At 37.5% G+C, this 18,020-nt stretch overlaps 2 protein-coding genes across 3 annotated transcripts in view; both read right to left on the bottom strand.

Annotated features, from left to right (window-relative positions):
* Positions 1–1,880, bottom strand: part of LOC145466703 (uncharacterized) — a 5,116-nt gene extending 3,236 nt beyond the window's left edge. Inside the window, exons 1-3 of one of the 2 annotated variants that reach the window (XM_081450412.1) lie at positions 1,639–1,880; positions 1,104–1,136; positions 109–233 (exon numbers count right to left, since the gene is read on the bottom strand). In XM_081450412.1, coding sequence (XP_081306538.1) covers positions 115–233; positions 1,104–1,136; positions 1,639–1,864 — 378 coding nt within the window. In that variant the 5' untranslated portion in view covers positions 1,865–1,880 and the 3' untranslated portion in view covers positions 109–114. The remainder of the gene's footprint in view (positions 1–108; positions 234–1,103; positions 1,137–1,638) is intronic. The other variant, XM_081450413.1, reaches the window with a different exon arrangement.
* A 7,214-nt stretch (positions 1,881–9,094) lies between these two features.
* On the bottom strand, positions 9,095–15,939 carry LOC145465356 (antimicrobial peptide damicornin-like). Its single transcript, XM_081449134.1, has 4 exons — positions 15,367–15,939; positions 14,232–14,315; positions 10,920–11,053; positions 9,095–9,310 (listed from the first exon to the last, which is right to left on the bottom strand). The coding sequence occupies exons 1-3, from the start codon at positions 15,467–15,469 to the stop codon at positions 10,932–10,934; spliced, it is 309 nt and encodes a 102-aa protein (XP_081305260.1). The 5' UTR covers positions 15,470–15,939; the 3' UTR covers positions 9,095–9,310; positions 10,920–10,931.
* Between the last annotated feature and the right edge of the window lie 2,081 nt (positions 15,940–18,020).

Here is an 18,020-nt window from a genome sequence, read left to right as displayed (position 1 = left end):
ACATTTGAACGCTCTAAGTAGCTATCTCCATCCTGGCTTTCTTGAGAGTTTCTTGAGGGTTTTAAGGGAACATCGTTTTGACCTTAGAGTCATAATTAGTCAGCTCACCTCCTATCATGGACAGCCACACTCAAATCTACATTTATTCCGCAGTAACTGTCCGTTGTCGTTGCTGTATGAACAGTACTTCCGAAATCTCTTGCAAAATACTTTGGAATATTCGTTTTTGCAAACTAGAAGAAAACGATTTATAAAGATATGATTATCAGTTGACGTTCAGAACACTGTTAACTGCTAGAAGGCTTTGTTATGTTATTAAGGACTTAAAGTAAAGCCATTCACTTTCAGAACTCACGATCAGTCAGATTAATCTTAAATTAGGTTATCCACTCAAGTGGATACCTTAGGTGGATACCTTAGGTTATCCACTCCCCATGCTACTTCCACCTGAACGGGATGCTAGTCAGTTACAGACTGCTAACTAGCATTTTGCGTCTTTTTGCCGTTTTCCACTCATATACCTAGAGGGGAAGCCGTGTGGAGGAAGATACCAGGAGATTTAAGTATACAGAGGTGTAGCAGCTCTCGTTAGCTTGTAATTCTCTTCACTGTTAGCAGTTGTTATTGTTTTAGGGCTAGGGGCATTGTTTCTGTTGTTTGTTCTATTGTTCTCTCAAAGGGTAGCAAGCCATTCATGTCAGACCTTACGAATGCTGCTACATCACCCTAAGTATATATCTTGCCCAAGAACACAAGCAAACACGAACCCAGACCTCTCGATCTAAATTCCACGTTCGAAGCATTGAGACCACCAAGCCTTGAACTCTGCAGTTGTATTAAAGGAGCTCAGTCACGGTATTTTGAGTTATTTTGGCCACATACAAAATTACCTTTAAATGGTTGGAAACCTGAAAATAACAGTTTAATAAAATAGAAAAACACCAAAGAGATGATGATAAACCATAAAGGAACAAGGATGGCTAACGATGGAGGAGATTAACACGGATTACAAACGACGAATTTGAAAAATTGAGGCTAAACTTTTCAATATGCGCAAACCGTGACAGAACTCCTTTAATCTGTGAAATAGGTTGAATATTTACCCCTTCCACGACGATATTCCTCCTGAGAGTTATCTGAGAAAAGAGAAAAGCAAACCCTACTAGAGATTGAACTCATAAACGTTCAGATATTGAATTCAACGAAACTTATCCGGCAAAAGTGAAAAAAAAAATGGTTCTGGTTAGTTTATTAGAAGGAAGAATCACTCTTACTTTTACTAAAGAAGTTCGTTATGTCGTTAACTAGAAAAGAGTGAAATAACATTTCAGGAAGCTGTAACACCTGATTAAGACTGTGGCACTTCATCAGAAAATGAGAGAATTGTCATAAAGGAGCTTTGGCTTGAAGTTACACGTCGATTTTTCTTCAAATCCGAACAACAAGCGACAAACGAACTCATTTTTTAATTTGAAACGTTCATATAAGCTGGATCAAGAGGTTAATGTAATTAAATAAACTGCAAGGGGGACATCGATTATTTTTTTCTACTCTAAATCACAAAAAAATTAATTGCATGTACCACATGATACATCTTGAAGTCAGTTCACTCTCAATTCTGGTGTAAACGCGACTTACCCAGCATATCGAGGATGGAGGTTGAATCTGCACCAGAAATCCTCTGCACCCAGGTCAATAAAATGACGGCAGAGAGAAGGAACAGCAAGACTCTTGCGGATGCCATGACTGAGTACAAATCTATTTTCCAATAATCGGTTGCAATGCCTTCAACACACCTGTCAAATTTGACCCTATTAAGTGAACACAAAGATGGGCCAATTTGGTGCGCTTTTATAGGTAGCATTCTTGTCGAAATCAACGTGTAGACAGCTGTTTTTACTAACTAATTTGTTTTCTTGATGCAATTAGATGTACCTGATAAGGATAGTTTCTAACCACACGCAGACATGTCGAGTCGTGGGACGCATTTGCGGCAGTCCACAATTCTCGCTGAGCACGAAATGGGTTTTGAGAAAGCTAATATCTCAAAATAAATAGGTATACAACTTAGAAAGAGATCTCTTGTCAGCTTAAATCAAAATTGAAAACCGAGGTAATAAAAATTTAACTGATGAATGATTAGACCTTATTAGGAACAATAATAACTCAATTTGGAAAATATGGCACGTGGTTGTTCCCTTAGCATCGGATGAACGCCCTGCAGATGACTGGTAGACTAGACCATTATCAATCTATCAATAAAAATATGATTTCTGATAACTATAACACGAACATCAACTTAGATGGATGAAAAAAAGAACTCGACTTACTTGATATAAAAAAGTAGAAAAAAAAGTATAGAAAGACCTGATCCCCTCGGAAAACAAAGCTAATACTAAATTGTCTAGATCTTTTTTTCTTAAAAGAAATATAATGTATGGTGTTGATGCTATAACTTTGTAAATAACTTGTTTACAGATAACAATATTACAAAAAGCTGAGGTATTTGCAATTAGTCAACGTTACCTTAATTTTATTATCTGCACAGATTCAAATAAATCCTGCGAAAAAGCAAATCTTTCAACTAGATAATGTCGATCGTTTTTTGACGATTCTTATTTTCCTCAAGGATAAACAATGACTTGAGAATTGACTAGATTAAAATGGTAATGAAAATTAACGTTCGACAGAGATATAAAATGACCCAGAATATAAAAACATTTCAGTCTAATGCTTCACGGTTTCTTTCCCGTTTCTTTGTTATTATTTCTTTAACTTCTTTTTCTGGAAATCTTTATACGGTGAGGCTACACTTCATTCCAAGACCACCAAGAATGCTTTTAAAAAGCTAAGCGCAAAAAATAATGATTGCGTTCTGAAGGTTTCATAAATCTAATTTACTGGTTAAAATACCAAAAAGGTTTCTGCATTGTTATGGTTTGTTTGTTTGTTTAACGCTTTTTCCAAAGCTGTTGATATGATTTATTTTCGCTGCCACGGGATGACAGCTATAATAAAAATTTGTATCATATTTTCTGATATCAAATCCATCAACCACCTACCACATTAAGAGATAATTTTGGTTCATTCAATTGTTGCGGCTTGCAGCCATGCAATTAGGAGGAAATGGTTGCGTTCATGCAAGAGACTATGGTCTCTTGGTACGTGATATTCCATTCATCGGCCAAATTGTGCGTCTTGAAACTTTCTTGTTGAAAGATTTTTGGGAATGTGTTGACAGTCTCAAAGCCTTTGATCAGAATAGTGCTTTACACATCCTAGAGGCTTGAAATGTTTCGCTCAATTTGGATAAAAGAGTTCAATTTTGCAATTGTGTCGTGTCTGCAATTTTTTACTCTTTTTACCAAAACAAATTCTCAAGGTAAGGCCACAGAGATGTTAGCTTTGCTGTTTTGTCTCTATTGTATGAGATGAAGTCAAAGAGATATTAGTCTTGCTGGTTTGTGTCTACTTCATAAGATAAAGTTTCTCCTGTTTTAAGCTATGTTATCTATTTATAATCGCGTGGGGATGCTCCGGCGCCATCCCAGTGATTTCATGGCTGCCGGAAATGATATTTATCAGCATACTTTCACTTTAACATTAATTTTCAGATTCGCCGTGCGGTTATCACTTTAAAAAGTAATTTTGAAAAGTAATATATCAAACACGAACGCAAACTGTGTTTGAGCACGTTTCCAAACACCGAGAAGAGAGTTGAAAATACGACGTGTAGCGCAGTATTTTTGACGAACTTCGAGGTGTTTGGAAATTAACCCTTTACCCCCTAAGGCAAATGGCCGTTTTTCCCAAATCGGCAAATAAAGACACTCTGCCTGTGTGCAATATGCCATTTGAAAGCCACTAATCAGCTTATTTAAGAATTGACATCAGCAGCTATGAAGGAGGTAGACATTTTGAGAGAAATTGCTTTAAAATGGGAAAATGAACGACTTAAAAAATGTATCAATCTTCTACTATATTAGGTATACCACTAAACTATAGCTTATTTAGCAGCTCTTAATGCATAGCTTGATATGAAACAAGTCTCGCATTCCATTTGCATCCCGAAAAAGGAACTTAAAACTTCTGGGGGTGGTCAACCATGTCTTGGATGGGAGGGGGTCAGAATTTTATGACTTCAACGAGCAGATCTTCACAAGACAATTTTCATGGCAAAAATTCATAGAAATCTATCAAATATTCACAAAGTTATGACCTTGTGTGTAAATGTGCACTCTCAGGGGGTAAAGGGTTAAATGTGGTTAGACATTGTCTTGAGTGTTTGACACAACTAAAACTTCGTCTTTCTTTGCAGAATATTTTACTTGGTATAGTATTTAAGCAATGCCCTTCAAATAAATTACTAAACTACTTCATTGCTGTTGGAGAGCTGTTTTTGCAGGACTGCAGACGAAACCAAATGTATCCTAAAATTGAAGGTTATCAAAACAAAATAGCAAAAAATATGAAACTGAACGTAAAATAGATAAGAAGGACTATTCTGAAAAGAAATGGATATTTAGCTCTGGCCAGAAATGAAATAAATATCTAAATTGATTCAATACGTAAGTAACCGAAATAATAAATTTTGCTTGATTCGCTCTTTGTAATCATGAAGTTATTCATTCATTTCTTTGTTCTTGTTGTCTTTTTTCTTATGTATTTTTCTTTTCTGTCATATGTAATGTAACGTAAGCCACCGATATAAACTTAATAGCCATATATTAATTTTTAGCCTATTTCTTTTTACAAATTCAGGTAAGCTGTATATAATTTAAAAAAAGGAGAAAAAGGAGAAATGAAACCGCGAAAATCTATATTAATTAAGATCAGATATCCAAACACCGTCGCGGTCATGATTTCCTTTGTTTAAACTCGATGAATTATTAATGAGTTTGAGAAGTTAGATTGACGAATGGAAATATCTAACAGGTCTTAGATAAAGAAGTCTGCGATGTCCTTTATTCCACACGCCGATAAGGGAACTGGCTTTTGTGTCGTACTCCTCAGATTTTCGATGTAAGATTGGCGACCTTGGCGAGGCACTCCCTTAACTGTTGTACCTCTCAATGCCAATTCAGACGAGTTTCAGGCTAAATTAGACTGCAATTTGTTTAAGATGACTCACAAGCAAGTAGACACCCTGCAGCGCGAAAAGAATGACTGTCTTAAACGGCATGATCTTTATTCCTTATTTCAGGTTACTCTTCTATTCCCTTCGATGTGCATTACTGTAAATTGCGACACGTTAGATGAGATGAAGATGCATGTGAGACTGCGACGAGAACCAAAGAGAAAAAAATACATGTACTTTGTTATATGACTGAGTTGAGTTTTTTTTAGGTTAATTGGTTTATTCAATGTAACAAATACATTGCAATATACAGAAACCAACATGAAAACAGCCGGAAAATGTAACTATCTGGAACAGAAGTATATCACCTAGAACTAGGTGATATGCTTCCTGAAATATAAAGACAAGGTAAGATTGCTACAGATCTTATATGCAGTAAGTTCAAGTCCACTCCGGGTTGAAAAGTTAAATTTTTAAGAGAACAAAAGAGACTTGAAAATTCAGCAGCTTGTGATAAGAAAATTACCTTGAAGGCAATTTTTTTAGGAGGTACAACGGGGCTGTATTTTTCAAAAGAATGACACTTTACTCTCCAAAAAAATTGCGCAATCGACTATATCTGCAAGTCCTACAAGGTTAATCCGACCCTAGTCCGCATTTGAGAATATATCCGAGCACACCCGAAAATTTGCGAGAAGCTGACTAAGTTCAGAGATCTAATAGCCATTAATCAACCAAACAGATTACTCTATTACCAGTCCAATATTTTCCAAGTATTCAGGGATGGGGCGCTTGGAAGGGTACTTTTGTTTTATGGCGTACTTTTTTCAAAGAATTAAATTACACTTGAAAGATTCTTCCGTTTTCTTCCAACTTTCTTTTCCTTCATTTCCCAAAAACGTCAGAAGCACTAGCAGTCAGCTCTTCATCCAAATTCCACGCTTAAAGTCTCAACAACCCTTCGTGTAATAGATCTAATAACAAATCTTGCCCAAGCGCGTCATGGCCTCTGGTCTCTTTTCTACGGACCTCGTTCACTCGGCAACTGGAAAAGACCGTACAGTGGAGCTCCGGTCACAAACGGACCGTGAAAATTTAACCGTATTAACAGGGTAGGATCAAATTTCATGACCGGTCGAAACAGAGTGATGTCGTAAGGATAAATATCACAATTGCACTTTTAAACAACTGTTCTTTAATAAGCATATGAAATGCTGTTACAAGCTGATACAATCAGTGCATACATAATAACAGTGGAATGACGAACGTAACGGGTTTAAGTGGCCGTATGTTAATTAACGGGGTAGAGTTATAAAGAATTTTATTATATCTGTCGGTTAGTACGCGCGCTGTGATTGCTCAATTTAGCAGGCCGCATTCTCCTATACGGCCCGCTAAAATTTAAAGTTATTTCTGCTGCCAAACTGTTTCGTGATTTATCGCCAAGTGATCTTAACTTTTATAGGAAGTAAAATTCTAAAACTTTATTTTACTTTAAATTGTGTATTAAAGCGTGCTGACGATTTAAAAACGATTTCAAATTGACTCGTTTTGCTTTCGAGGTAGGTCAGAAATTTTTAAGCCGTTCCGCATGAATAGAAATCATTCCCAAACCCGGCAGACACATAGTAGATATATAATGAATATCTTACTAACCTCGTTTTCTCGGTCCGTACTGTAAGTTCCGGATCCTCGTTTTTTCCCCTTCGATTAGATTTTATTCATAAATCGATGGGAAGAAAATTCGGTCCGTAACTTACAGTACGGCCCTCGAACTCGGTTAGTAAGAGGTATTTATTATATGGCTTTGGCTTGTGGCCGATATAACGCGCGCTCTGATTGGTTAATTGTCACTGAATTGTAGGGCATTATTCTCCCGTAATGCCCACGGGCCGATTACGGATTATGCAAATTAGGAAGAGCCCGGTTCTGAAAATTCAAGCGCATTGAAGCGATGAAAGCCGATTAAAATCAGTACGAGAATATCAGTAGCTAAAAGTTTAGAGATATTTCTTTAATAAAATTTATATAGATGACTTACCAGTCGGTAACCTTGGCGGGCACTAGTGAAAAACAATCAAAGTTTGCTTAGTCTTAAGTAAAGCTAAAATCGATAAGTAAAAAACACCATCGGCAGATCTGCCATGCATCCTGAGCAGAACACCACAAAGAAACTTGTAAGTTATCATCTTAGTCACAGCAATTACCGAAGTATTGAACTCCGTCAAAGTTCTCGTCAAATAGATTCCCTCGCTTTGACACAAGCAAGTGTAAATCAGCTTCCAGGATCATCAGATGTAAACAATCGGGCGGTTTCGGTCGGTAGCAGTGTTTCTGATAACTGCAGACGTTCACAAGGCTTGAAATGTTCATCCATAAATCCCAGAATGAAGAAGGCGAAGATATGTTGTCGAAAGCGAATGCGAAGATCGAGTTAAGCTTATTTTGAGCAGTGCATTCTGAAGCATTAGTATTTTCTTTCACCGAAAGACGGTTGGTTTGGACAATTTTGAAGCACTTGCTGTCTTTTCTATATGCGTTGACGTTTCGCCCCAAAAGTCGGAAAAACTTCCCCATCAACTTGTGGTACCACGATACTAAAATACGTTTTTGAGGCTGTGACAGTGACTTTTCCGTAAAGAAATGAGTGTTTTTAACGGAATACGTAATACAGTGGTGAAATTCACTGACTGTGTGGTTTTGCCCTAGGTTTCAGACGATGAATGAATCGGTAAACGCGCGCATCGCCGGATGTAAATTGACGACTTCCGCTCGAATGATTTTTCTCTTTATTGATGAGCCATATAATAAACAACTTAATAACCTCGACCGTTCGGTCGTTACAGGAAAATCTCAAACCTCGGCCTACCGTATTGACCTCGCTATCGCTCGGTCAATACGGCAAGGCCTCAGTTTGAGATTTTCCCGTAACGACCTCACTCTCGGTTATTAAGTAGTTAATATTAGTTGGGATCTCAGAATATGGCCATCGGCCGTGTTAACCGGTTAGTGACTTAAACGGGGTTTTCTTATAGGAAAATGTTTGGGCGTTTCACCGGGACGAAAACAAAGTGGCCGTAATAACGAAGTCATGACCGTAAGGCGGGGTCCGCTGTACTTATATAATTGCAAAAAACAAAAAAAAACAAAAACAAAAAAACATAATCCAGGAAATTATAAATCTCAATCAAAATATTTGTGCTGCCCGGTATGTTTCACTACAGTAAAATAGATATGTGAACTTACGCCAACATCCGGGGGAACCCTCATATGAAAAGGTCAGGGATGCTCGTCGGAAAATTTGAATTAAGCCCCCAAAGGAAACCAACCTGGGGGTAGTTTGGGCTTTATTTGACCCTAAAAGATACCACTTAAAACAGAATAGGCTCGATTAACAGCCGCCGTTCAGGAAAGATCCCCGCGCCAGTAGACGAGACTAGGGGGCACCGCGGAAATCGACCATAAAAGCGGAAATAAGAGCCTTTTTTAATTATTTATTCTTTGAGTGCACCCTAAAAGATACTTTGACAGTTAAAAATAGTGGTGTTGCATCATGAACACCCCAAATGAGACCAGAACACTTGATTTATACCCCTAAGCGACACGGCGAGAATCGCCGACCTTTTCATATGGGAGTGCCCCCCTCTGAGCGCCAACACCACCAGTTCTAAAACGTTTCGTTTCTCTTGCCAGCTAAGCAAACAATTACTTGTAAGCGATGCCGCATGAGATGGAGGTATCCTTTGCCGAGATAGCGACGTTGTCTCCACAGTTACCGGTCGCCACGACGCTGCCGAGACCTAACTCTTGCTTGCTGGCCTTATGATTGGCCGCAAGCTCCCGGATCGAGTGGTGCAAATTCATGCACTGGCCAGAGATTCATTGTTTTATGTCGTTCAGCCAAGACACTGCTTTACTTTCCCACTGCATGTCTTTCTCCCCCCCCCCTCCCCCCCAGTTTCATTCGGTTCATTTCATAATTTAGTTTTCTTTCATTTAATATAAAGTGAGTGATTCTCACAATTTCCAGAGAAACATCACAGAGGCAAACAGTGTAGTCCTCACGCCGAGTTATCTCTTTATTTCACTGGAAACATATTTTATATCTGTTTCTTTCTGATTAAATCTTGAACACCGACAATTTGAAAGTTAATTTGACTTTTATGGTTGCATTAATTTTATGCCTAGAATTTCTGGATTTCTCTTTATTTCTTCATGTCGATAGTCCCATTCCTAAAGGTAACAGAAAAAAAAGTTAAGAAAACAAAGGCGAGAGAAAATATCATTCCAACAGGGTATATTGGATAGGTTCATTTCAGCGATATAAATATAGTACCATTTCAGTAACTTCAAATTTATGTTTTCCAATAACTGTCTAATTTCTCGCGCGCTGATTGGCCCACTTTTATCATCAATAAGAGTACATACAGACGGATAAATTTTAATTTCTGCAAGCTTTCAAGTTCGACTTTCAGCTGTCAAACTGTCAACTTTTTAACCAATGAGATTTTATGGACTTTTTTAAGTAGCCAATTAAAAAGCGAGAAAAGCTATTAGCAACGTTCGCGTCAATTTGAATAAAATTCACTCATCTTTGTTTACGGCAAGTTTACTGCGTCTTTTCCCTACATTTATTCCCGAAATTTAACCATTTTGGGGTCATGTTATTGTAAAAACCAATTGACGTCAGTTTTTATGCGTCTGACCTCTTATTGATGATAAATTGCGTCATAACATTGTCAAAGTTTACTGTGGAACCACTCGCCTGCGGCTCGTGGTTCCACAGCCACTTTGACAATGTTATGACGCAATTTATTATCAATAAGAGGACAGACGCATAAAAAATGACGTCAATTTGTTAATTTGCCCTGCTCTAGGACAACTGAAAAGAAACTTTCACTCAGCTTTCAAGGCCCCAGATTATTTAATTCCCTTAACTCCGTTATTCAAAATACCTCTAGTACTAGTATTGCTGCGTTAACGTACCTCTAAACTTATGTCATCTTTCTTGGTATACATGTAAGTATATTCTACTTCTCCTAGTGTGCTTGTGTGTACTGTGCAAACTCCGTGTACTGAGCTTTTTTTTGCCTTCCTTTGCTTTTGTGCATTTGCGCGTTTAGCTTTGCTTAAACTACTTTTTATCCTAAATTCTGATAGTTTTGTGTGCCGATGTCAGCATTTTTATTCTTTTGTTGAGTCTTATAATTAAGGTAGTCCTTTACACAAGCCTCATTGGCTTCTCTGGGCTCCCTCGCCTTATACATTGATATTTTGTAACTACATTCATAAATGGCACGAAATAAAACAAATAAGCAAAATTTAGCCCATACCGCACAGTCCAGCCAGTTATACATTGATAGACTGATACAGTACTGGCACTCTTTATCAAGAGATGTTAATGTTAGAATATTAGTTATGTCCAGTCATTGTTGAACATGTTGCAGTTATATTCATTGCATAATTGGTCACCATAGCAACCGTACAATCTGTTAAGTCCACTAAGCCTGGGCTATAATTGTTTTGTTCGTGAGCCTTAGGAGTGGTAACTTTTTGTCCCCCCCCCCCCCCTCACCCCCAATGTATCTCCAAAAGTATATATTTTACTCAATATAGTTACTCCGCTGTCACTGTCGTTTAGAGAGCAATTGTCCCTGTCGTAGTCATGGCAGTTATTATCACCGTTTTTGTTGTTATTGATTTTCAGTATCATTTTCATTCACCTGTTTCATGACAGTCATCGTTGTCACCGGCACCGTTATCGTTTACAAAGTATGGTGAGGATCAGAGATAGCATATGCCGCGGAAAGCTAAAGTTTGAGTTGCATTGAACATGTCTCACCTCAGAAGAAACTCAGAAGACACAACCACACCGAAAGCGACAATTTGTCCTCATGTATTTACCGTTATCATCGCTATACGCACAGAACCTCGCGAATCGTTTGCAGAATGTCTTGCTCCTTATGTTTTTGCAGCCTAGAGAAGAAAATGCAAAATACCCGTCAGACATGACCTGATCCTGTGCCAAGATTGTATTAAGCCGACGGACTACAGTCAGCACCACAATACCAGCTCTACTGATCCAAAAACTCATCACAACCTTGAATCAAAAATGACCGGCCACAACCTGCTTGAATAATTCTCAGTCTGCGCTTCTCGTTATTCCTAGTGAGGTTTTTGATTTTGGGAACCAATGTTTTTGTTCAAAACAACTCTATGATGAACACAATTTCATGTTCATTTGAGATAATAAAAGGTGGTAAAGAAAGGAAGGTACAGTTCACGTTAAAGCCTAGGGCGGGGCAAGGGCTTCAAAGTATCCGTGCTTATTTCTAAACAAACAGCATTCGAACTATAGTCATCAACCTTTGTGACTATTCCTAAAATTTACCAGGGACCATTTTATTGTATCAGTTGACTTTTGCCGGTTTTTATGTGACGTCATCATTTCCAAAATTAAAAATCACCAATCGTTCTGAAGTTTTAGTTTCATCAGATCAGGAGCCATAATCGGGGACGGAGACCGTAAGCGCGTGCCATTTCTAGTATTGGGGCTGTCCCTAAGATATGGGAAAATTTTTCTATTTTTAGAACAAATTGCGCCATCCCGTGCGGCACACGCGCGCACATGCTGCGAGGATTTTTGCGGATGTAGCGCGGGGAAATGGCGTCCGAAATTCCCGAAATGTTTGATGCTTTTGGCCCACAACTCGACACTTTCATGTCTGTTGGAATTTTGCTTCAGTGTTTTCGTCGTAAGCTGCTCCAGTTTGAGTGAAGTAAGACAGTGTCAAATTTAGCTATGTGCCGCTTTATATCACTGACCAAGTTGTGTTCCGCAGCTTCTTTTGCAAGGGCTCCACATTACTCCACTCTAAGTTTCACATATGTTGAAGATTAACAGCTTTTCCAAAACACAGCAAAACACTAGTTGGATATAATTGGATATAGCAGCGTTTCAGGACTTCAAAGTTTCCCTCCTCTTCCACACGCTTGCGAGGATTTCACCAGAGTCTATCTCGACCGAACAGTAAAAAAAAAAATAATTGCAAGTTTGAGTTTCGCCTAAATTGTAAGCAACGCTTGATGTTTTATCAAGACCCAATAAGCGACAATAAAGTTTATGTCTGTTGATGCTGCTCAGTTTTGTTTGTGTAAAAATCCAATAAATTGACTGTTGTCGATGAATAAGAGCGTCCGCCGATGCGTGTTTTGTACAGTCAGTAAACTGAACATGACAAGTTGGACTTCCTCACTTTCGAGTGAAACGTACATCGAACTCATGTATCTCTGGTTTTTAAATATGTTTAAGGTTAATAAATGTTTTAGAACATATTAAAAGCTTAGCTCAAAATATGTGAATACAGCAGAGATAATCAGCTTTCTTTAATCAACTCGAATAGTCACGGTACTCGAATAAAGATTTCGATTTTGTTGGTCGAGTTACCAAAACTCCTTGTCTATTTTATTTTCGCAGTGTAAAATTTCACTACGTTAAAGAAGCACTCGTGATGTTAGTAGCCTTTTGGCGTTGGTGAAACTTGTTGCAGCATCTCGGCACAAAAGACAGCGAAAGAAATCTTTGTCAAGATTTGTTGACAATTGAAAACACCGACTCGGACTTGAAAGTGCACGCTCTGCACTATGCAAATGAGCTACTTGTACGCGTCAGACTTTCCTTTCAAAAACTTTTGCAAACTCGCCAAATAAACAAAACAATAAGAAACTATAGTTCGTATCAAAACAGGGTTTGGTTATGATTAAGCATTGTTTGGGAAACTCACAAATTAACTCGATACCAGAGTAAAGAGTATTCTTAAATAACTTTTTTTTTATAGAACAAGCGCAAAAGCCTACGCGTACAACTAACGCGAGCATTCATTCACAGCGCGAAATCGAAGTCATGTTTTCGACCCTGAAAATCTCACCTTTTCCGTTAGCTCAGAGCATAAAACTACATATAAGAGCCCTGGTTCTTATTCCCTGCCTTATTCCCTGCCATCGCTGTGAAAAATCTGCAAGAGAATCTCGCAACTCTCACCATTTGATCACGCATTGTGACAACATCCACGCGAGAGCCCCCGATATGTGCGTGGATCCGCGCGGATATATGACGTCAGGATGGCGCAATTTGTTCTAAAAAAGAAAAATTGTGTCATATTATAGGTGCGCTCGGATCCCAAGACTTACGGTCTCCGTCCCCGATTATGGCTCCTGATCAGATATAAGACCCTCTAAGAACTTGATCCTTTGTTATAAAGTACGTTTGAAATTCCAAGTTTATGCGTTGCGTGACATAAAAATGGCGGAGAGGAGGGGTCATCGCTCAAGTTTTTGCTAACTGAACAGTTCTTGCACTAGAAGAATTAATACTTTCAATGTTTCGTAACTCTAGAGTAGAGTAATAACTTTTCGTTTCAATAGCAAAACTCAATGACAGATGCAAAACTGCCATGTTAGTGCCCCTCGGAAGGGCACCAACATGGCGTCTCCCTACAAAGCTCTATAAATTTGGGTCAAACACTTTCGGAATAACGCGCGAATGAAAAACCACACAAACCTCAATCTTGGCGAGAAGTAATATATCAATCATCTATCATATCCCAGACTTCTTGAATTAATTTATTGAATGGTTACGAATTACGAAATTTATTTTTGATGACGTGACAGTGTAAACCAGCAACAGTATAGTACGCCTTCGGTCAAAATTAAGGTCGAGGAAGCTAGAAAAAAGAAGTAAAATCAACCAGCTTAAATAATTTATTTGATCAACTCAGAACGAAGATAAAATTCTCAGATGACTAAATGATCATTCCTAAGAAGCTCTTAGGCCAAATTACTATGTGAGTCATTATGATTTCCTATAAACTCTTGTGAAAAGGTCATGACTAGTGTATATCTTAAAGGAATAAAGTAATTTGCACGAGAGTGTTGTCACAAATATTATGTCTCACAATGTAATCCTTCGTTCCAAGTTCAAGCGAAATCGGGGATTTGGTCATTACCTATTGTACACCACTCGTTTTCGGGGAACTGAAAATTTTGCAAAAAATTGTAACTTGCAGATCTCTCTCTGTGCCATCCAAATAGAAAGGAATGGTGTTAATTCGCGCCCATAAAAGTAGCAAAAGGCACAATAAAATGCATAGTTTACCACGATAGAAGCGACGACTTATCTCATCTGAGGTATCAAAGGTATCAGAGATATCAGTGGTATCAGAGGTGTCATCCATTTCACCTGCCATCATGAAACAATGTCAGTATCGGTATTACCAGATATTAGGCCCGTCCACACGACACCGGAGGAATTTAAAAACGGAGCTCTCACTCTGAAAGCGCATCAAATGTTTTCCACCCACACCTTGCCGGAGTAATTAAAAACGCAGCAATCAGCGGTCATTTTGGATTTATGTTTGAGGAAAACTCGGTCAAGGAAATCACCTGATTATCGTGACGCCATCGTTTTCGAAAAGCTCCGTTTTCAAAATGTTTTCCGTTCACACGAAAACGATAAACTGGCGTTTTCAAATTCCTCTGGGTTGAAAAGCGTTTTCGAAAAGCTCCATTTTCGTGACGGATTATAGTGTGGACGGAAGGCCTAACCGTAGGAATAAACCTCCGTTTTCAAATTCCTCCAGCATAGTGTGGACGGGGCCCTATTTTGTGGCTATTTACTTAACGAAGTAATCCCTGATTGAATGAATAATTATAATGCCCTTGATGAGAAGCAACCTCGATCAAATTTAAAAGATCTTAGTGTAAAGGGTAGCAAATATATTAGGAATTTCCTCTTACAATCATAGACTATTCACAACACCACAGCTTGCAGATAGGTTGGTTCCTACAATTTGTTACTATACGAATTATGTTGATATTTTTTGTACCAACTTTGTTTGCATTTGTATTAAAAGGATTATAACATTTACAAATTGAAAGGAGGGTGCCAACAGGGAAGAACGTAATCTTCATATTAAGCTGAACCCAAACCTAAGATAAACTACAAATAAGAATATAAAGACATATACCAAAGTATTCGCATTTTATGACAATTTCAACTGGTCAACATCAAAAGGCACTTATGCAACAAACATTTATAAATGCTAAACCTCTTGAAATATTTCAACTTTCCGTTGCTTCTCTTGGATTGTGTAATGTAGTGCGTTCGCCATGCCAAATCTATATTTTACTCTTCATGTAAGCAAGAAAACAATTTAAAGAATGCAATAAAAGTTTTCGGCGAATTATTTTTAACTAGCGTTCTATGTTTTTCCAAGTTATTTTCTACTTACCCAGCGATTCTAGAATTAAACTGGATTTGGCAGATGTTTTCTGCAGTTGAGCCAACAAGAAGGCAGAAATCGCAAAGATAAGGAAGGTCTGTGCAGATTTCATTACTACGGTAAAATCGTCGACAAACCGACTCAAAATGCTGCTTTACTAAGCTGATCCAGCTAACGAGATGGGCTAATTCAAACCCTTTACGCCCCTTTTATAGTTTATCCAATAATCGACAGCTGGTTAATAGTAGGCTTATCAATGTTCACTTATACATCAACAGGGCGTACATTAGTATTTATCACCAAATTACGTCACCCCGCCTAAAATTAAGTAAAAAATAAATTATACTAGCTTTCGCCCTTGCTCACGAAAATAAACAGATGCCCCCAACACTACAAAATATGTGGAACAAGGAAAGTAGCCAGGCTTGAGCATAGGGCGGAATTATAAGGAATGAGATACCTCTGTTTTCACGTGAATTTCCTTTCAGTAAAGAAAAACGTAAAAATTATTATTTTCCCACCTAATTACGTCTATGTTCCCACAATCAAGTTGTTAACAACTGTCTAATAGTCCCCGTCCCTCGTCACTCACAATTAAAAATAACGAACAAACCGATGAAGACAAAAACTAAAAGCAGTTTGAAAATATATTGATGGCCAAGACAAAACCCGCAAGCTACAGCAACCAATTTTGTATAGTGTGTTAATAAATAAATTCAACTTTTAGTGAAGAGTTAATAAAAACATTATTCATGTGAAACGTTTCTATATCTGGAGCAAAAGTTTACAAATACTGGAAATAAATGAATCGCTGTTTTCCATACAGTAAGGCAAAGGAAGATTTCTCTTTCTGTGACTTATTTTAATTAAATGTTAATAAGTTTCCTCATTCTACTGTATTTAAGGCTAAATATTTGCAAAATTTCATTCTGTTTTTATTAAGATGTGCTCCTGTTGTTACTTTATGGTTCTGCATGCATTAGTGTGTCCTTTATACATGAAAAAGAGCCGGCTAATCAAAGCTACATTTATCATTACAATGAAGCTAAAGAAGCTGGCACGTACATGTGCATATTTTGAATCAAGCTAAAATCGGACTCTGAGATTTTAATTTTACCAAAAAAATTGAGCACAATCAAATCCCCCGTGGGTCTCTGAGAGCGCGCATATATAAGAACGAGTATGGCTCGGGCTTAAGGGTGAAAAGTTCACCTCTAAAAATGTATAGCAAATTTGAATCAATAAACAGCAGTGCTGTGTTTCTGTAAACTCCAGCTACATGCATCCTCAAAAACAAGTCCCGTTAAACTTTTTTAATATAGTGACACCTGTCATCACTGCTTCCTTAAGTTATGCTGCTAAAGAACATTCTGGACTCATATCACTATCATGATAAAAATTTTAAATTAAAGATATTATTTTCACAAATTTTTTATTTGCTTTTGAATCATCTTATAGCAGCAGACATATGTAATATGTGACAAATAGAGTGAGCATGAAAAGCTCTCGTTTTCACATATGCTCCAAGCATGATATTATGAAACACAATCTGAATCAATAGATATGTGAGGTCCAAGTTTCCAATTGATTGTGATTTGCTGTAGACTTCGGGTTGACTTCTTAACAAAACCAGCTGCAAAACATTTATTTTGAAAATGAGTTCTACTGAAATGAAAATGAACGTGTGCGTTTGTCATTACTATGGGGGCTGGCGGGCAAAACAATAATTATTACTAATGATAATTAAAAAACATAGAGCAAATTTCATAAGGATGTTTAAACGCGCTTTACAAGATGAAATAAACACTAAAACCTGTTCCTTATAGATTAAAAAAACATATAAAAGCAAACTTATAGAAGATATTTAATTGCACATTTGTTTTGAGTACAATTAGGACATTTTTTTTTATTCCAGTTTAGTAAAAGTTGACGTGACATTGACAAAACCAATATACCACGAGACCGAGAAATCATTTTTTCCCCTAAATATTTTATGTTGTGGCATTCGAACAGGAGCTAGATTATGAAATTATTTCGTCTACCGTTCTAATGACAAAAGAAAAATCTTCGCTCGATATCTTTTCAGCAATTTCAGCCATCATAGCGATAGCCGCGAACGTCAGGAATCATCATTTGGATTCTACTTGCGGCAAAACACGATAAAAGTTGTTTTTTTTTCTGATCAGCCGCAACATTACGAAGTTTGATGCTTATTCGAGAACGGCCGCAAAATTAAAAAATAACTCCGCAAATCCAACTTAATTTTACTTTGTAAAAGACAAAAACGAAAGATGAAAACATAACAACAAATAAGGAGAACTCTCCTTGTTGAAGTAAATTGCTTAAGATCTGAAACTCTCGTTAGGGTAATTCTTGTCTCTTCTGCCTTTTTTTTAAACTTTGGTATAAGCACTATCATTTCGAGGTTTTCTTCAAATTAAGCGAAAGGCAATTGTGGGATGACAAAAATGTCTGAAAAGATAAGATGCATTTGCTGATAAATATTTAAAAGAAAAAGGATTTCAAGCCAGAAAATATTTCTTAAACTTTGCATTCTGAAATTTCAAAATATAAAAACTATGATGCCAGTACGGACAGCTTTTATTATAAAAAGGACTCTCAGGTGTGTCTGTTTCCTTTTACGAGATTGGGCTGTGTCTTGT

This window comes from Orbicella franksi, chromosome 13 (assembly GCF_964199315.1).
Source record: "Orbicella franksi chromosome 13, jaOrbFran1.1, whole genome shotgun sequence".
NCBI classification, from domain to species: domain Eukaryota; kingdom Metazoa; phylum Cnidaria; class Anthozoa; order Scleractinia; family Merulinidae; genus Orbicella; species Orbicella franksi.
The sequence above is the reverse complement of the archived record's forward strand: the minus strand, read 5'-3'. Positions and strand labels throughout refer to the sequence as shown.